We start from the raw sequence: 19,549 nt of genomic DNA, 5'->3' as shown, positions 1-19,549 counted from the left end.
TCCTGTCCTCCTCATAGCCAGACCTGGCCAAATGGGCCGGCCCGCAACGGCACGGTCCGGCCTGAGTTAAACGGGCCACCTCTCCCCACCCGATGCTCAGAAAAAAAAACCTCTCCCCACCCACTCTCTCCCCCTCCCAGCCACTCACTCTATCCCCCTCCTCTCCCCCGCGATGGCGTTGGCCGATGTCCCTCTCAGTCTCTCCCCCTCCTCTCCCCACCGCGCCGCCCACCACGTGCGTCTCCCAACTACGCCGCCGCCGCCGCTGCCGCCGCCCTCCTGCGCTGTTGCGAAGGAGGCAACCACCGCCGCCCACCTGCGCAGCTCAACAACCGCCGACCCACCTCGCCCACCGCGGCCCACAGCTGGACCACCTCCTCCCCGAGGAGACCAGGAACTCCGCCTCGCCGAGAGCTACGCCATCCTCGAGCCGCGCTTGCTGGGGAGCCGTGGATCGACGGAATCGCTCCCATCTCCTCCCACTCGCGCCTCTCCTATCTTCCCCGATCCGTTCAAAAGAATTAGGGTGCCCCGCCGGTGTAGTGGTGCGCCGCTCGCCGCCGCTGGAGGTCCGCTGCTCGCCACCTCCCCCCTCTCGATTGCTTGCTATGCAGCCTGGGCGTCGTGGTCCACCGCTCGCCGCCGCTGGACGGCTGGAGGTCGTCGGCACCCAAGTACCGCCCATGCTCTGGCGCTTGCACACCGCCGGCCCTGCCCCATCCCACCCTCCGCCACCATCTTCCCCACCCCGAGCTCGGATTTACGACGCCCACTGCCTTCCAGTTCGAGCTCCGCCTCGACCTCATCCCTGCTGCCGCCGTCTTCCCTGAACCAAGGAAGCCCTCATCTGATACGCTCTCGTCCGCGACGTGCTTCTCCAACCATTGGTACGCGACGGTGGTTCGGTCCGGGAGGTGGCTCCTGCAATCCTGGCGTCGCCGCAGCAGTGGTTCCATTCCGGCGGCATCAGGGGAGCACACAACGTCCACGAGCAGCAAGCAGAGCCGGCCAATCGGCCAATGATGCAGCAGCGCTGGCCATGAGGAGACGCCTGCCGTGGCGGACGCGGAGACAACAACCATGGGCGTGGAAGACGGTTTTGGATCCTGTGAGCCGCCGCCGCTGCCTCGTCGTCAAGCAACGTGGGCCTTCTGCTGCTCCATGTCCAACAAGTCGCCCACGAGGCGTCAGTGTGGCATTGCTAGATCCAGCTTCCCCCTGCAATCGTCTCTGCCGCCAGCACTTGCACGAAATCGTGCTGGTGAGGCTCTTCATGTTTACTTTGTTCTGCTTGTAACATGGCCTATACGCACAAATATTTTGCATCATCTGAACAAATGATGGTAAGTTGATTCATATGTAATGTGACATCCTGATTACAAGTTCTGTTAGATTAGTTTTTCTGTTGGAATAATTGTTCTATTGGAATAATTGTTCTGTTGGAGCAGAGCAATGACATCCCTGTGATTCAGTTTTTAGGGGAGGGACAGAATGGGAGTATAAAACATTTGACTACTGTATTTTTTAATACTTATAAACAGGGAGGTAGTACAGGGATATCCAACATAATCAGAGACCTTATGGTCGGATCGATCTTCATATATAGTAGAATGTTTTATTTGTTTGCGAGTTAGGTAATTGTTTTTTTTTTTTTGAGCCGTGGTGTTTTCCATAGTACTAAATTAGTATTAGTTATTCCTACAAGTGTTAGTTGTTCATAAGCATATAATATAATCTGCTACTGTCAATATTTACCTCTGAAACTCTGGTATTCTACTCCTTTATTTTCCTGATACCTTGTCAGTCAGTATGTACTGAGTATATCCACACTACAGGTTTCTGTAGTTCAAGATCAAAGGCAAGAATCAGCCAAATATGATGATGAGAACAAGGCTAATGATGGAGAACCTTCATCTATCGAAGCTGAGCAGTCTATTGGGATACTAAGTTTCAATGCGCATCCTAAGTTTCAGTTACCTGAAATCAAGGCCAGTTTCAGTCGATGCCGAAGTAAACTACCACATGTAAGTTTAGGGACACACATTAGTTTCCTGCTAGGGATTTAATGGTTGCCGAACTTTATGCACATATGGCGTAGTAGAGATGCATGCTTCGTTATCCTGCAGTTATCTGAATTTTTTCTGACCTGCACTCTTCTTGCCTTTAGTTCTGTTCTTAACAGAATTATTACTTACTGACAGACGAATACTTGTTTTCCTTCATCATCTGCATTTCAAATGACTCATTATGCATCAGGCTAGCTAGGCAATATGAAATTTTACTTCTTGGCTATAGTCACCGAGCACTGCAATTTGAAATTACAGCCACGAATTTTGGATTAGTCGAAAGGGCATTCTTAATCTGATACAGTCAACCGAGCACTGCAATTTTCAAAACAAGAAGCGGCTGCTACCATATTATTTATGTTTACAATCAACAAACTACATCCTGACATTCCTTCTTATTTTTGTTTGCATTCAAACGTGATGAACTTGAGAAAATCCATGCACTTCAATTGGACAGGAGTTTTCTGCCACGTAATCGATGATGCACTTCACATGACAGAATTGTAAGATCAGTACTTCTATCTACTCTATTCATCACATCTACACTTCTGTTTATTCATTCTATGAGCTCTCTATTTAAGAGAAACAACAGAGACTACTATTTAAGAATAGTAGCCTTTTCAATTAAATGCTGAAGTATGTGTTTTCTGCATGCACCCACAAGTTATTCAAGAAAAACTAATTAATGCCTTAAACTTAAAAAGTATCTCGTGGCCAAAACAAACAGTTCACTCAAAATTAAAACAGGAACTACTTTTACTGGTAAGTGGTAACTGTGCATCACCATATTGTGCTGCAAACAAAAGCATAACAGGGTTTAGGAACCACAGTTTTAATTTTGAAAACCTTTACGAGTTTAGCAACAAACCGGCATGGTAGCAAAGTTTTCAGAAATACAGGGTAATAAAAAATGTAGTACTTCAATGTGTGGGCAAGCAATAGTACGTTTTTTTATAACAACTATTACGATGTGATTCGAGTCTGACATGACATTTTCAATGGTAGTCACATTAGTAACGGCTGAAATGTATGCAACTTCTTTATGGTGTCGTAGTGTCATTTGAAGAGAGAAGTACTGCTGCTTAAGTTAAACAAATATTGACTGAAAAAATGTACCATGTCAAAACTGCCCAACTGAAATATCATGATCTGCACCTAAAGTGTGTTCCCGGTGATGAAGACAACTATATGTTGTTTCCTTAAGGAAAACATGCACACACATTATTGATAGACAAAAATGCCACAATAATTAAATCTGTCTAGTGTATACTAACCAAACTGAAACATATAGACTTAAAACAGGGGGCGGTCGTCTCATGTTATTATCTAACAGGTCATATTGGCTATACCTACATCTTGAGGCGTTCAAATCATAGGTGTACTGGATGCCAAAACTGTATAGATGCATACTCTAAATCCTCAGAGTCTGAGCAAAACGTGATAAAATTGAAGATGACGTGCACTGGCCCGTAGCAACGCTACTGAAGCTGGGCATTCTTAATTTGATAGTGGTCGCACACGTTTAAATAAAGATTGCAGTCAAATAAAAAACAAAGATAAACATTTGTAGCTGGGCATTCTTAATTTGATAGTGGTCGCACACGTTTAAATAAAGATTGCAGTCAAATAAAAAACAAAGATAAACATTTGTACAAAAGCGCTCCAGAGCAACAAATTATCTGTAGAATAAGAGTAAATGCTATTGTCATATTCAAAACCCGCCGGTTTCGTAAGTGCGGACTTCAGCCTGTCAGGACTTCCTTATAGACGATGTTCTTCATCGAGGTTTGTAAGGACAAGGAAGGTCTTTTTCGCTTCTTTGATTTACCACTTTGCTTCTTGCCATTATCCTTCTCCTTCTCCTTCTCAATGAGGATCTTTATGTTTCTCTTCGCGGTGGCTCGAGACAACGCGACGTAGAGTTGACCATGAGAGAACACCGGATTAGGTAGGTACACGCCAACAATCGGAATCGTCTGTCCTTGAGCCTTGTTAATCGTCATAGCAAAGCTAAGCCTTACAGGAAATTGCTTCCTCTTGAACTTGAATGGAAACATGTCATTGTCAGACGGGCATAGGGGTATTCGAGGAAGGAATACCCTCCTACCTGCGTGTTGTCCGATCACGATTTCTGCGTCGATGGCGTTCCTCTCGAAACCTCGGACCACAAGCCTCGTCCCGTTACACAGACCATTAGCCGGATCAATGTTCCTCAGAAGTATGACAGGGCAGTTGAGCTTCAGTTTGAGTGCATGCGGAGGCAGACCGTTGGGAGTCAACCCATTCAGGAACTCGGGAGCGTAGTAGCCATATGGGTCGTCTTCTGCACTGTCAAAGCTATGGTAGATTACTTCTTCTCCCCGAAAACGCTCTACCATGCGTATGTTTATCTTGTCGACGTTGTCGTTTGTGGTGGAGAGGATTGCGCGTGAAGTCATGTAATTCGGATCGGACATGTTGTCATCTAGTCTCGGAAACACATGGTCAATCAGCTTCTCTAGGTCGTCACCCTCGCCTGTAGATGGCACACAAATATCTTCAGGGAGTCGTATGTTTCCTTGATCGTCAACTTCCTCAGTGCCATTGCCTACCCTTAGCAAGTAATCCGCAAACCAGGTGTCATTATGAGCCCTCATGTTGGTGACGAGCCTTAGCTGGCGCATACCCTTCCATAGATGTGAACTTCGGACGGTTGCATCGATTATCTGACCCCGGGACCCCCTCCTGACGACCGGAAGCACCTGCCTGAAGTCCCCGCCAAACACAACAGTTTTTCCTCCAAAGGGTCGGTCCCGTCTTCCCATGATGTCGCGCATGCTGTTGTCCAGTGCCTCGACCGCCTGTCGCTTAGTCATGGTGGCCTCGTCCCATAGTATCAATGAGGCCATCCTCAGTAGCTTGGCGGTACCACTCTGCTTTGTGAAGGTGCAGGAGGCCCCATCGTCGCAACTCAATGGGATCTTGAACCTCGAGTGGGCAGTCCTGCCTCCAGGCATGATAGAAGCCGCGACGCCTGACGTCGCGGTAGCGATAGCGATGTTTCCCTCGCTTCGAACCTTGGCGAGCAGCGCCCTGTACAGGAAGGTCTTCCCTGTACCTCCCGGGCCATCAACAAAGAACACACCCCCATCACCGCCATCAACAGCAGCTAGTATCTCGTCGTATGCAACCCTCTGCTCGAAGTTTAGCGACGATGCCAATTTAGTGTCATTGATGTCAAAATCGATGTTGGATTCCTCGATCACTTCTCTGGCCTCGCCCTCGGTTGGGTCGAACGCATCGTCAATGCATGGAAGAGCGAAATCAGCTATGTCTTTGCCCATGGACTGCAACATACCCCTAATGTCAAGCAACACCATCTGTTCCACCTCAATCGGGCACATGTGTGATCACCGATAGTCATCAGACATAGGCTCGAGGTGCCTATCCCATAAACCACGCACGTCGCCTGGCTCACAGTGCACCAAAATTGTTGCGAAGAGCCTCCTGAGCGAACATGGCATCGCCCATTGCTCTGCCTCGGTAAGACAGTCGTCGAGCGTGTTATCTGCCTCGATGAGTCCCAACCTTTCGGCAGCCTCTCTAAAGCTCCCGCATAGCCTACTGTCCACGGTAAGCAGGTCCTCATAGGATGTCTTGCCAGCAACATGGTTTAGCATCACACGTAGATAGTATCGCTCCCCCTCGGCAGGATTGGCAGACACAATTCGACCTATCTGATAACGCTCCACCCGCTCTTTCCAATACTTCTTACCCTTTTGCCATGTGAACCTTCCAGGAAAATCCTTGTACAATATATTCCTAGCCCATGGGTGGTTTTGGTTAGCTTTGAAATACTCTGTTAACATGGATTTGGAAGCATTCTCAGAGGCGACTACGTCGGTCAAGTGAGCTTGCTCATTGAAGGCCACCCTGTGCATATTCGGGAGATGAAGAGGCAACTGTAGGACAGGCGGGTCATTGGCACACAAGGGGAAGCCAAATATCCTCCACATCGCCTCTGGAGGAGTAACCCACCTTGCGTCTACGTATCTTTTGATCTCATCAATGTTACCATTGGCGTCGGGCTGGTCGATGCTGAAAGAAGCCCTATCATGGCCCTTGTATATGTACTTGTAAAGGTATTTGACGGCCTTTATGCTAGAGCAAACCTCAACGTTGATGTGGCAATTGAACATCCGCAGAAGGTAAGGGTTATACGGCACAACCCATCTGTTGTCCAGCATTTTACCACGGACCTTAGCCTGCCGACCATCATCTCGACGACGATAAACTGGGTATGAGTCCTTGCCCTGTGCCGTGTTTTCATTGAACGGCCGTGGGTATCTGCACTTGCACTCGTTCTGTTGCATGCACACATTTTTGGGGTTGAGAGCACCGCATGGTCCGTGCATCATATGTTTCACCACCAAGGCGTGGAGTTCAGTATACTTCTGCTTGTCTGGGAGCTCGGCAGAAATGAGTCGGTCGTACTGCTCCAGAACGACAAGCTTATATGCAGAATCCATGATCAACAAAAAGTGTGCGTGGGGGAGGCCCCTCTTCTGGAACTCGACTACGTATACATGTGCGACAACAACACCCAGGATATTCTTCTTGAACAAGAGCTCTTTCATAGCCTCTAGCTTTCCATGGAACACACGAGCCACAAGATCAGGTCGATCTTGTGCTGTCTGACCAGGAAACAACTCATTCGTTATCTCTTCCCAGTTAGGGTTGCAGGTCATGGTCAAGAAGATGTCAGGCTTCCCGTACGTATGGACAATTGCCATGGCATCCATATGCCTCCGCTTCATGTCGCGGTCGCCACCTGGGTACGTTCCAGGGAGCACTATCCTTACTCCAACAGCGCTTGCCCGGGTCTCCCCGGATGTAATTGCATCAACAACTCCTTTATACAGGTCGGCACGGATCTTTGTCTGGTTCTTCCTGTACCATTTCAACCTACAACTCTCAATCTTGATGTACATGTCCACCCCCCATTGCTGGAGCAATCGTGCTCCACAGAGTATGGGATTGAATATCCCAGGTCGTGTCTGCAGCATGTAACAGTAGTAGTCTCTCACGGAGACGCATAACCTGCTATTCCCCTCTGCACATGGATGAGTAGCGCGGAAGTTAGAATTCATATGAGAACTACACAATACATCAAAACGACAGAATACGCATAAGGCTTACCTGCATCATCATCATCATCATCATCACGTCCACCTCTTGGTTGTTGCACAACCGGCCAAGGGACATTACGTTTAGGTAGTTTCGGGTGCCAACCGAGCTCCCCCCTTGGGTAGAAGAGTGGGTAAGAGAGCGGGTCATACAAGCCAGCCGTCACATGTATACTGTGCCTCTGGTTGTCGTTCCCACAAAGTGTAATCCTACGATCGAACCTCTTCGCTAGGTCAGTGCCCTCAACCCAAATTGCAGCGACCTCAGATGACAGAGGTCTATTATACTTCCGTTGGTCTAGTCTCTGGTCAGTGTTGAGGTCTATCCTGTAATCGTCGAGGTTGTCCCTGTGCGCACCCAAACTCCTAAACTGCTGAGAGTATGGGTTTTCCCTGAGTATGTGCACCAACTTTTTGACGACATCCTGGTCTAATTGCTCGGTGGCAGCCTTGCGATGGGTTAGGCCTGGGTCGTCGTCGTAGAAGTACAACTGTAGATGATCTGGACGGGATGTTGGCCCGAAGGAATGAACATTGTGGTAGATGGTGCCGTGCGCCCGGAACGTGTACACCCCAGACTTCATGTTTGTGTATGTTTCATCGAGGCTGACGCCGAGGGTTGTGAAGGAGAAGTGTCCGTTGAAAAACCGTATGTTTCTCCCGAAAATGCCTAGCATCCGCATCAGTGCTAGACCAAAGCCTCATGAGCTCCGGGATGGGCTCCAGTTGCTTCAGCTCGATCTGCCCACTGCGACAGCAGAATCCTGGGGCCTCGCTCACAAACTTCTTGGCCTTGCAGTGGTCGCAGTTCGCGGCGTGCTTCAGGATGTGTGTGTTGGCTGGCAGGTTTGAGTACACATAGTCAAATGGATCATGGTCGACATAGTTTTTGTGACTTGAGTCTTCCAATTCGTCCGTGCTCCAAGTCATCAGCATCTGAGCCTGCAAACAATGTTTCCAATTAGTGTGATACCCCAACATGTGGATCACGCTCAAGCGGTTGTACATACCTTCACCAGCAAAACCGGTAATATTCATCGTCAAAGAGGTCGTCAGGATTGACATCATCATTCATGAGACCATTGAGGTAAGCGTCCATGTCGTCTGCCCAGGTGCCAAACAACACAAATGAGGGTTCAGTCTCAGGGAGAGTAAGGATGGGCGTGTTACCTTCACTTCTGATCGTGTACTCCGGCGTGCTAGATGATGTTGAGGCACTGTGTGCTTCACTATGGTAGGTTGTCCCGTTGAGCTCATTTTCGGTATGGAGATGGACCTGACGGTTGGGGGTATTCACCCTACCTACAAACCTTTTATTACGACGATCTAGCATAGCATTCCTCTCACCACGTGGCACCTGCGTACATGTTTTTCGCTTGCCAATTTTCTCCTGACGCTTCATCGCCGCCATACTTCCTTGCAAGCTCGCTCTCTTGTCCTACGCCGAGCTCTGGACTCATGACTCTGCTCGTCAAATCCATTATCCGCAATTGTTACTGGATCACTGGTTTGCAGGTCGGCACTTTGTAGGTGCTCATTGATTTCGATGAGGTCGCCATCTACAGCACCATCACCTAAGGTTCTGCTTAGGTATGCACCTACAACATTATCGAATTTGGTATAATTAACCGATGAATGATTACAAAATGGAAGATGATCGTTGATGGGATAACTACCATCGGTTTCAGTGTTGCGAATGTATGTGGGGGCCGACTTGATAGTTGTATCACGATCTATCTGTTCATTGCCGGATTGTTGCGTGATGGTTGGAAGTGTGAGAGTCGGACAATTGACGTGAGTGTTGAAGAGGGAGAGTTGGACAATGCGCTAGTTAGATCTGGACGTGGCATTGCGATCGATTCAGCACACGGGGTGTTTTTCCTTCTAGCATAGTCTGCCTTTCTCTTCGCACTTGACTCCCCCTGCTCATCAGGGGTCCTGCTGTTTCGTTGTTCCTTTCGTCGCTCACGCTGCACTTGATTATTGTTTTGGAGGTTGATCGTACCCTCTTCCTTTTTCTTTCGATAAGATGCCCGTCTCTGTGCGTTTCTCCGATCCCTTCGTTCGTCTGCCATATTACTACTGCGGTCTCTTGCATGTTGCCTCCTAGCCAACTCTTTTTCATGATTGAATTCAGCAATGGCTGATGCGGACCCATCTTCTGGAGCATCATCATGTGACAAGGATGTATAGTTCAAGCTCGATGGGTACAATAAATGAATCTATATTATCATTGTTATGTTAAAACTTTAAACACCCGTACCTGGCATCGAACCGGAAGGCTGATCAATATTAGTGATATCACCAAGAGGGGGTCGGGATGTATAGTTCCGATTTGATGGGTTGGCTGGTTCAACAATAAAGTTAAAACATAATCATCTCATCAATGCTCAACAATCATGAAGATCCCGAACCAAGCCAACACGTCTATTGTTTTCTTCAGCCATTTTTTGTTTCATATATTTCGTTTGTAAATGCCCTAATATTTCTTGTCTAGCCAGCATGTATTTCGTACTACAGTGAGTTGATGTGAAATCCTGCGGTATTTTGTAATGATCATCTAATTTTGAGTGCATTTACTTGCAGGTTTGTTAAAGGAACTTTTGGCAAGAAATACACAACCGTGTCATTCAGTGTTGGACCTCTGTTATTGGCAAGAAATACACTAATGTGTAGCTCACTGCTGAGGTAACATCAAATTCGTCTAATACTTGTTCTCGCATGTAGAAGTAAAATGCTCTTTCAGAATTCAGTTATCACTGATCAGTATATTCTTCAGTTTAGCAAACTATGATTAATTGCTCTTTATGCTAATCTGAAGAAGTTTAGAACCATATGTATTCTGAACATTGGCAAGTCCGCTTACATAAATCCTTCTATTTTGCCATTGCAACGAGAGAAAAAATATATACATGCAGTGCCAATGGAGAACTTGGCCCAATTGATAATATACCCATCTTGGGCACTATACATCTATTTCATATCAACGTTTGCTACTGACGTTGTGATAGTTAATGTTTCATACTCCACATTTGTTTCTTTTTCAGACAAATCGAGAACCATCTATCATATTATTCACCTTCTAGCAAATTTCTGTTATTTTTTTTAGAAAAGCTACTTTCTGTCTTTGAGTGCCGGTAAATCTAATTTAATTTTTTAAATCCATTTACGTCTTTCTAACACCGCAGATGTTTTTTTAAGCGTTCCGATATATGACATTTCTTGACCGTTCATATATCAAACTCCAGTTTTTAACTTCATATTGAATCAATTATTGTAAGTCAAAGCTAAAAGTGCGTATTCTAATATTTGATTCCCAAATTTGGTTTGTCACCGCCGTAAGCTCATAACTTTGAACACCCTTACCTGGCATTGAACCGGAAGGCTGATTAATATTAGTGATATCACCAAGAGGGGGTCGGGAAACAGTCTGCTTTTCATTTTGGAGCTTGACCTGATCATCCTTTTTCTTTCGATAAGTTGCTCGCCGTCGTGCGTTTCTCTGCTCCCTTTTGTCGTCTGTTATGCTATAACTCACTTGGTCATTCACAACAGCACGCGTTGTCTGGGAATGAGTTGGGTATACATCACATGTTGGGGTAGACGATGTCACAAGCTCTGAACCACCACAACCAAGGGCATTAAGACACACATCATTGTGGGCAGATTCTCTGGCTGCAGGAACAAAAGAAAATATGTCGGTTAGGCTAATACATGAACATGCATCCCTTTAAGCACAAATCTGGCCATATGAAAGGCATATCGGTTCACACCTCTTGAGCCTTCTGTGTGACCTGTGGCATAAAGTGATGCAAGAGTACTCCTATCCGGGAACGAAGGCACATTATTGTCTGCACGATGTATAAACAACAAATCTAGATGAGAATTAGTCAACATGTACATTCATAGAGACGTTTGATCACTGTCCATGATGCACGTGTCGGATCATACCAAATGAACTTCCTGCAAGGCCGCAGGCACAAATATCTGTGAGAGTACTCGGACCAGGGAACGAAGCAACATCATGGCTACAGAAGGAGATTGATGGGTTGTCTACATAACAAAACCAGTACAGAATGAGGCAGTTTCCTGCTAACCGAATAGGGTAGATAGTGTGTTTAAATATGGAACCCACGTACGTAAACTCGCATGCCCAGGCTGATCAACAATTGTTATCTCAGAAAGAGGGTGTTTGGTTAGGTTTGCAAGCTCGTCCTGCTCTAACCGTGTCATGCCAGTTCCATCTGTTTCCTTGTGTGCTTCCAAGTCTGTTAGGCACGATTGATCATGTTAAAACCATATGATACAACAGATAGGGGTATTTACACACTCCAATACCTGGAGTCATTTGATAATTGTCAACATTGTCAGCTACGGGAATGATTGCTGGGTTGTATTCATCAACATTTCCGTCAACATTATGGCCTGGAACACATTAGCGAGATACAATGATTGTTGGGCACCCTTGACATCTGACTCATTTATGTTACTCTAACGTACCTTGGCTCCCTTGTGAATGTAGGTCAGCAAGAGGGGGTACAGGCACATCTGACACCTTTTTCTCTTCCGGCGCCTTGCTATTTGCATTTCCCATTCGTACCTATCATTTTTCAACAGCATTAGTATTGATGTGGTATGTATACTGAACAATTGGCTTGCCATGTATTTTTGGTGTTCCAACTTGGAACATGGGGAAGAAATGACTACATTGTATACATCTGATAAACATTTATTGTCTTGGGATGTATTTTTGGTGTTCGAACTGGGAACATGGGGCACATTTATTCGTATGGATCCATCTGGTGGCTCCATCGTATATGGCTCTGTTGCATATGGCTCCATCTGGTGACAATTGTCTTTTGTACCATCGCGTGATCTTTAAGAGAGCATGAGCGTACATACCTTTAAGAAAGCAAGGTTTATAACTGATCAGTGAAGACGCCCTGCACTGCTTGCCGCTGTAGGCGTCGTTGTCGGAGATTGGCGTGTGGCTGCCCGAGGCGGCGGCGGCGGTGTCTTGCTGATCCGCGACGAGATCGTGGTGTGTGGGTACCTGAGGCGCCGGCGGCGGGCTGCTGATCCGCGGCGGTTTTGTTCGTGATCCGTCACGGGCGACGTATGTGAGGCGGCAGCCGCGGCGGCGTTCTCCTGATCCAGATCCAGGACGGACGTGGGAAACAAGGAGCGGATCGGGTCCTCGTTCCGTATAGGAGCGTCGATCTGTTTTTTTGTCGATACGTAGATTAAAATCAGTTGTATGGGGTGGTGGGAGGTGGGAGGAGATAAAACCGGACGAAAATAAAACCGGAGTACCAGGCTACCAACTGCTCCATTAGGAGCGTCGATCTGGTTTTTTGTCGATACGTAGATTAAAATCAGTTGTATGGGGTGGTGGGAGGTGGGAGGAGATAAAACCGGACGAAAATAAAACCGGAGTACCAGGCTACCAACTGCTCCATTAGAAGTAGAGATTAGGAGTAGAGATTAGGAGTAGAGATCTCTATTCCTAATGAAGCACTTGGTGAATAGTCCGCGCGGTTTATTTTCGCTGATTTATTTTCGTCATCCCCACCTCATCGAACGAGGTTTTTTTTTGTCATCTCCCCACCCCATCGAACGATACCTCCACCAGTCGATCCCACCCCACCGATTTTTTCATCTCCCCTACAAAACCGATGGACATAAAACCAGGCAGAAAAACAACACAAAGAAAACCACGCTTTCCTAATCTACCCCTCACCATGCTTTCCTAATGTATCTATCTAATCTAATCAATCTATAATTTATTTTCAAAACAGAGCACGCTTTCCTTCATTGTTTGGGTGAGGAGAGGAAGAAAATCAATCAACCTATATTCAAAATAGATCTTTCCCTGACGTGTCAATCAATCAATCTAAACTGATCTTATATGATTAGTACAAATCAATCTCTACTCCTAATTGATCTCTACTCCTAAAAGACGAGTTCGTACGTCGTTCGTTCGTTCGTCGGCCCCTCCAGGCCTCGCTCGATCCACCCCCCACCGATTTTCCTCCTTCTCTTTTTCCCGTGGTTTATTTTCCCTGAACCAAAGAGGCGATAGCTTAGGAGTCAGGAGCCCAGCCCGCACACCCCTCTCTTTCCCCTCAGCAACGGAGGCGCGCAACACGGACGCACTGCACCGATCCCAAGATGCGCTAGGGCTGGCCCGCCGCTGATGGCGATGGCTATCAAATGGCAACTACGGCGACGTTGACGCGCTTTTTATCCCCCACCGTTGCCGCCTCCCGAGATTCCGAGCGCGGTGAGCTCCCTTCCCTTCCCCACTTCCTCGCTACCATGCCCATCCCTACCCCCGTTCCGTTCCCAAGGCAACGGCCGCTCCATGGTCCCTCTAACCTAGGATATTCTAACCTAGGATTGTCGACCTGATCTGTCGGCATGCACATGACGATGGTGGTGCCGGTCTCAATCGCCCTGATTTGGTTTGACTGAGAATCATCGATGTGTAGGCGACAAGCAGATTTCCTTGGATGTCTCCTTGCCCCTACCGTGCTCGATTTCATTCAAAGGCTTCAGGGCCTATTTGTGGTAAGAATCGAACTCATGTACTATTTTCTTTTATGTTTTACCACTTTTTTGATGCAATCACAGGAACAGACGTGTACAGTGTACTTCTATATGTTTACATCACGTGCTATATTGTTAAACTGTGGTTTCTCTTTGTTCAGCTAGTTCTTATGAAACAGAAACACTTATTTTCTCATGTGTCAATTTTCTTGAGCTCAAGCAAGCGGGATGCTCTTCCTCCATGCATGCACATGTTCTGCATTATTGGTTCTTTGGTCTCCTGCTAAGTACATTTGGTGCTCTTTGACGCTCATGTGTTCCTTTGGCTAGCTTTCAGATGAAGACTGAATGCACGTGCAAATACGATCAGGATGCAATCGAGGAATATACGGGACTATTTTTGCAATTGTTGTCCCTCCCTAACTCCGTTGAGTCGATAACCATATCATCCTGTGATGTAAGCTGGCTTATGATCTTTGGACAGATTTTGGTCTCCTTAACTCTGATTTCCTGGTATCCATTCTTTATGACCCTCATTGCCACAACAAATGAATTTTTGTTCATATTTGTCATCCAGATGGGTTAAGGAAGACAAGGTAGTGCACTTCCAGATGTTTGTCCTCCTCTCCTAGACGATGTCAGTTTGGTTATGCATGCAGAATCTTTTCTTGATGTCATGCATATTACAAAGGCTTCTATGGGTCTTGAAGCTTTTGCTTGTATCATCTATTAGATATTTTTTCTGAACTCTCTATGTTATCCCTCTTTGCACTGACCTATAATTTTTGTTTGAGCAGGGACAGTGCAGCGAACACGAGCAAATAAATTGGTAGAAGGTGCAGACGACTATCTGAACCAAGGCTTGTGTAATATGTAAAGTGAGTTGCAGATGCAGTATCTACCTCTTTGATAAGTATTGGGTGTAGGTAAGACACATCTAATCTGAATTGAGATATGGATGGCGTGAATAGTCTGTATGTTCGATTTTCGATTGAATGTTGAATTATTATCAACTAGATCTGCCTCCACCGACATTACTAGCTCCTCCTTGAATACCAACTGTCGGAAAGAGAGCAATGGTACTGTGATTGTACTGTTTTATGCCAGGTGTTAAGGAATACTATTTGCAAGCAGTTAGCGAGGAACTGACGGTGCATTATATTGTATAGAAGGTTCTTTTGATCCTGAAAAGCCAACTATGCATTTATTGTTCTGTACCTAATTTGGCCCTCCTGAATCTCTATATACTACCCCGTCCATTCCTAAATGTATGTCTTTTTAGATATTTCAATATGAACTACATACGAATGTATGTAGACATAGTTTAGAGTGTAGATTCACTTATTTTGCTATGAATGTAGTCTATATTGGAATCTCTAAAAAAGACTTATATTTGGGAATGGAGGGAGTACATATACATATGATAGTTATGTCAAGGACTTTTTTAGTCTCAGCTTTTGTAAATCTTGTGACTTATCAATGCCAGCTTACTAGACAATGAGAAGGAAGCCCGGAAGTGTGATTCAGTGGATATATTGTTGTTGCATATGACTTGCATGCAAATTTAAATATGAGGGATTCAAGGGCTAGGTAGCATGCTTCTACTTGACTGAATTTAAGTAGGAGAGATTATCAATTGCGTGCCGAGTCTTGTTGTACTTTTTGGGTTGTTTGATTTCCTTTGGTGGTTTTTCAAAATAATCTTGATTTAACCATGATTTGCTCTGGTGGTTTTTTGAAATAGTCTTCGTTTCACAAAGACATCATGGTGATCGCGCCTGGAATACTCAATGTCTTCGCTTGTGGTTTGTGTTCTTCAGGTCTTCACTTGCCATGATATATCTCTGATTTCTTCTTCTCTGTTCTAATTAGAGTCTGTTCTGTTTGCACCATTTCGAGATAATGGTCGTGGAATGCAGCAGCCAAGACAACAAGATCAAGCTCGACTTAGGACTGATGACAAATAAAATTTGATTCAGATGATTCCTTGCATCTTCCTCTCATAATTAAACCTAATAATACAATTTTTTGTGCTCTTGCTTCTGCAGATTCTAAAGAATTGATTCGTTGTTCGGGCATTTCGTGCATTTGGAGTTCACAGGTATCTAAGTTTCTCTTATATGTGTTCTCAAAGAATTTGGTACTCAGCACTTGGATTTTTTATCTGAACATATCATCTCAAAGCCTTGGGTAGAACACGAGCAATTGTGAGATAGAGCTATTTGCTACACCGTTTAGAAAACAGAACTGATAAACTCTCGGTAGTACCTATATTGATTAGCTATGTGCTTACCTGTAAGTTCTTTGCGAATTATTGTAATTCTTGGTACATCAAGGTTTAAATAATGAAAATGAGAACTACATGTTGAGCATTGCTTATAATGAAAACGTACGTCCATGGTTTAAAGAAGCTTTATTGTTTCAGTCTATACTGAAGCTTATATTGTTCCCCGGTTGATCTAGACATCAAATATTTTAAGCTTCCTTTTTCTGAGCCAATGGGCGAACTAAGAAAGGGAAATTCGTTCCTTAAATAGTAGTGGCATTTTACTACGCAGATAATACCGACAATTTCTCAAATGAGTCAGCATTATCATTCAGTCAGTAGGTTACTAAATAAAGCCGGAGTTCGCATGGAGCACCAACGATAACCTCAAGCAGATGCATCGAGACAGGTGATGAACTCTCCTATGTTTCCTCACGTGAATCTTGCTCCAATCGCTTGATTGTTCTATCCGGTTTGTTGTGACAATACAATAATTTTCTGTTTTTTAAGTGGTCCAGTCTCTGTTTGATTTGGAAAGATGGGGACTTTCTTTTGAGTTATTTCAATCTGTCATTGGCCATAACATTCCAGATTCCTTGTTTTATTTCCTCTTTTTTTGGGACCTCATGGTTGGATTGGACCTTGTACTGTTGTGGCAATTTTTTTGACTCCCATTGCAATGGACGGTTATGCTTATAGTTGATGGTGATGATCTTTGTTGTGTTGAGCAAAAATATACCTATTGTGTTTACTGTGGATATACTCGTAAGGATAAGACACACACACACACAATTACTTTGCTTCAAGAAATCGCCTTTTTAGGAATTTATGTACTAACAACCATTCTACAAAAATGCAGGCAAATCAGAGTTTATCGCATCCGAACTCTTCACTGGCAATTTTAACGAGTTGGTGGACATATATTCGTTTTGGATGTGCATGCCTGAAATGAAAAGGTGAACCTTCTAACAAGGGATTTTCTTTGGATGCCTACCGGTTCTTTTTCTGTTGCTTGACTTTTGAACTCCATGGTTGCTTAATGCTTGGAACTACACCTTTCCAAACATCCTTGTTGCTTGATGCCAAGAGGATTTCTCCAAGAGACTGGAACTATGTTCCTCTGCAGTTCTCCATTCAGACATTTCTATGGTTAGAGCTTTCTTCTGACAAAATTGTGCTGGTGTCTGGTTGTAAAACGTATTTCCTATTACAGCTAAGAAAGAGAGTAAGTAAAAAGGGTAAGCCAAGGGCTAGCCTAAAATTCCAAAAGGACTATTTCCTGAGGTATTTGTCAACGGCCAACCTGTCATCAACCCAGTGTTGGTCGCTTGAACGACATTCACTTCGAGGGAGTTTTGATTAAAAGTTTGTGACTTATCATGCATGGAACATGCATCTTTTGTTAACATTTTCATTGCATTATATATTATATAAAAGCGACAAAGTAGTGTTCTGGTCATTGCTTTAGTAAAACAAATATACGTGGTATATGGTTATGAAGTTGAATGAATGCTCAATGGTCGGTTCAAGACTTCAAGAAATTCATAATTTGTTCTGTGTGTTTTGATTAAAATGTGGCCTAGCTCAGTTTCCAGACTGTGGATAGAGGGATGCATGGCCACCACTTTGCCGGAATACCAACAGTTAGCCATTTTTTGGGTATAGCTATCAACTAGAATCTACAGCTTCACATTTCTCTTTTTTAAAATGTTCTCTAAATACATGTAACTTATATGGCACAATTTTGATGCCACTTGTAAGTTGTAACTTCACATGATTTGGTGATTTGTCAAAGAACGACGGTGTCGGAGAAGACGAGGGGGAGGGGGCACTGAGCCAACAAAGGAGGCGGCTATGGTATGGCGAGCCGATGAGGCGTAACACGTTAGCACTACCACGGGAGGGGATCAAGGCAGAGAGTTGAGTGGTTGGTAGGGGACTTCTCGGCGGTCCGTGGGGAAGCACGGTGTGAAGGAGAGAGGGCACCATAGCGAAGGTGAGGTGGGCATTATCCAGTTTTAAAGAAGAGGACTCCAACGAGAAATGCCTTGCTACAGAGGGAAACCGAGCGTGAAGGGCAGATTTCGACAGAAAATGGGAAGGGTGCATCGCGGGGTGTTTTTTTGTGTTGGCATGCGTGTTGAAGATAACATGACGGATAATCTGGACAACCACGTTTCTCTCACACATATGGTCTAGATTCAGGGGAGCCCAAAATGTCTAGAAGGTTGAATTTTGGGAGCCTACTGGGAGTCCATTTGATGTCCGGACACGTTCAAACATATGAGGAAGAAATGAATTTTGAATTTAAAGACGATCTTAGTCATTAGTCTGATTTATTATATGCATGCTAGCCCGTAGCAACGCACGGGCATTCTACTAGTATCTATATATATACCAATATAAATATACCAATATAAAAAGACCCAGTGGGGCAGATCCAACAAATCTCGACCATCCATTAGCTTTAATCCGACCATCCTTATTGTCCTAATGGTGAGCAACTAAACACGTTTAGCGTTAAACACGTTTACTGCTAATCAATCCTTTCAATCCCCGGTCACTTTCCTTACGTACCCTTTCACAAGAAAGGAAAGTGCCACAGCAAAGCGTCGTGCGATCCCCTTCCTTATGTACCCTTTCACGAGAAAGGGAACTGCCACAGCAAAGCATCGTGCAATCCCCTTCCTTATGTACTATTACGTCTCCAACGTATCTATAATTTTTGATTGCTCCATGCTACTTTATCTACTGTTTTAGGCAATATTGGACTTTATTATCCACTTTTATATTATTTTTTGAGACTAACCTATTAATCGGAGGCCCAGCCCAGATTTGCTGCTTTATGCCTATTTTAGTGTTTCGAGGAAAAGGAATATCAGACGGAGTCAAAACGGAACGAAATCAACTGGAGAAGTTATTTTTGGAAGGAAACCCACCTGATGGACTTGGACCCCACGTCAGAAGATACGGGAGGTGCTCACGAGGGTGGGGGGCGCGCCCTCCCCCCTGGGCGCGCCCCCTGCCTCGTGGGCCCCCCGTAGCTCCACCGACATTCTCCCTGCACCCATATATACCTACGTACCCTAAAACTTCCAGAACAGAAGATAGATCGGGAGTTCCGCCGCCGCAAGCCTCTGTAGCCACCAAAAACCAATCGGGACCCTGTTCCGGCACCCTGCCGGAGGGGGATCCCATCACCGGAGGCCATCTTCATCATCCCGGCGCTATCCATGACGAGGAGGTAGTAGTTCACCCTCGGGGCTGAGGGTATGTACCAGTAGCTATGTGTTTGATCTCTCTCTCTCTCTCGTGTTCTCTCTTGTGTTCCATCTATGGCACGATCTTGATGTATCCCGAGCTTTGCTATTGTAGTTGGATCTTATGATGTTTCTCCCCCTCTACTCTCTAGTGATGAATTGAGTTTCCCCTTTGAAGTTATCTTATCGGATTGAGTCTTTTATGAACACTTGATGTATGTCTTGGTGATCAACTTGCGGGTT

The 19,549-nt window shown here is 45.2% G+C and overlaps 2 protein-coding genes and 1 long non-coding RNA gene across 14 annotated transcripts; 2 read left to right on the top strand and 1 right to left on the bottom strand.

The window, feature by feature from the left end:
• The first annotated feature begins 136 nt into the window (after positions 1-136).
• LOC123071932 (proline-rich protein 18) lies at positions 137-12,083 on the top strand. 5 transcript variants are annotated; one of them, XM_044495508.1, is made up of 5 exons: positions 137-1,261; positions 1,836-2,024; positions 2,524-2,569; positions 9,818-9,919; positions 11,754-12,083. In XM_044495508.1, the coding sequence occupies exons 1-3, from the start codon at positions 173-175 to the stop codon at positions 2,539-2,541; spliced, it is 1,296 nt and encodes a 431-aa protein (XP_044351443.1). In that variant the 5' UTR covers positions 137-172; the 3' UTR covers positions 2,542-2,569; positions 9,818-9,919; positions 11,754-12,083. The 5 variants fall into 5 exon arrangements, with proteins under 5 accessions (XP_044351443.1, XP_044351442.1, XP_044351446.1 ...); XM_044495507.1 differs by having other exon boundaries at positions 2,498-2,569; XM_044495511.1 differs by having other exon boundaries at positions 137-1,343.
• On the bottom strand, positions 11,309-12,813 carry LOC123071933 (uncharacterized). Its single transcript, XM_044495512.1, has 4 exons — positions 12,134-12,813; positions 11,732-11,831; positions 11,570-11,656; positions 11,309-11,499 (listed from the first exon to the last, which is right to left on the bottom strand). The coding sequence occupies exons 2-4, from the start codon at positions 11,823-11,825 to the stop codon at positions 11,324-11,326; spliced, it is 357 nt and encodes a 118-aa protein (XP_044351447.1). The 5' UTR covers positions 11,826-11,831; positions 12,134-12,813; the 3' UTR covers positions 11,309-11,323.
• Positions 12,814-13,197: 384 nt separating this feature from the next.
• On the top strand, positions 13,198-18,729 carry LOC123071929 (uncharacterized). Of its 8 annotated transcripts, XR_006434659.1 has the most exons (7): positions 13,198-13,514; positions 13,629-13,801; positions 14,111-14,237; positions 14,358-14,417; positions 14,578-15,881; positions 16,339-16,455; positions 16,906-18,729. It is a non-coding gene; the product is annotated as an uncharacterized lncRNA (long non-coding RNA). The 8 variants fall into 8 exon arrangements; XR_006434656.1 differs by having other exon boundaries at positions 14,578-14,706; positions 15,829-18,729; XR_006434657.1 differs by having other exon boundaries at positions 16,339-18,729.
• The last annotated feature ends 820 nt before the right edge of the window (positions 18,730-19,549 follow it).

This window comes from Triticum aestivum, chromosome 3B (genome assembly GCF_018294505.1).
Source record: "Triticum aestivum cultivar Chinese Spring chromosome 3B, IWGSC CS RefSeq v2.1, whole genome shotgun sequence".
Classification (NCBI taxonomy): Eukaryota; Viridiplantae; Streptophyta; class Magnoliopsida; order Poales; family Poaceae; genus Triticum; species Triticum aestivum.
The sequence above is the reverse complement of the archived record's forward strand: the minus strand, read 5'-3'. Positions and strand labels throughout refer to the sequence as shown.

Bases quoted from the DNA above. Each gene is read 5' to 3' on its own strand.
- LOC123071932 (XM_044495507.1), top strand. From the start codon at position 173: ATGGCGTTGGCCGATGTCCCTCTCAGTCTCTCCCCCTCCTCTCCCCAC. The intron at 1,262-1,835 runs GTGAGGCTCTTC...TCCACACTACAG, and splicing joins ACTTGCACGAAATCGTGCTG to GTTTCTGTAGTTCAAGATCA. The intron at 2,025-2,497 runs GTAAGTTTAGGG...GATGAACTTGAG, and splicing joins GCCGAAGTAAACTACCACAT to AAAATCCATGCACTTCAATT.
- LOC123071933 (XM_044495512.1), bottom strand. From the start codon at position 11,825: ATGGGAAATGCAAATAGCAAGGCGCCGGAAGAGAAAAAGGTGTCAGAT. The intron at 11,657-11,731 runs GTACGTTAGAGT...AATGTGTTCCAG, and splicing joins ACATTCACAAGGGAGCCAAG to GCCATAATGTTGACGGAAAT. The intron at 11,500-11,569 runs GTATTGGAGTGT...CGTGCCTAACAG, and splicing joins CAATTATCAAATGACTCCAG to ACTTGGAAGCACACAAGGAA.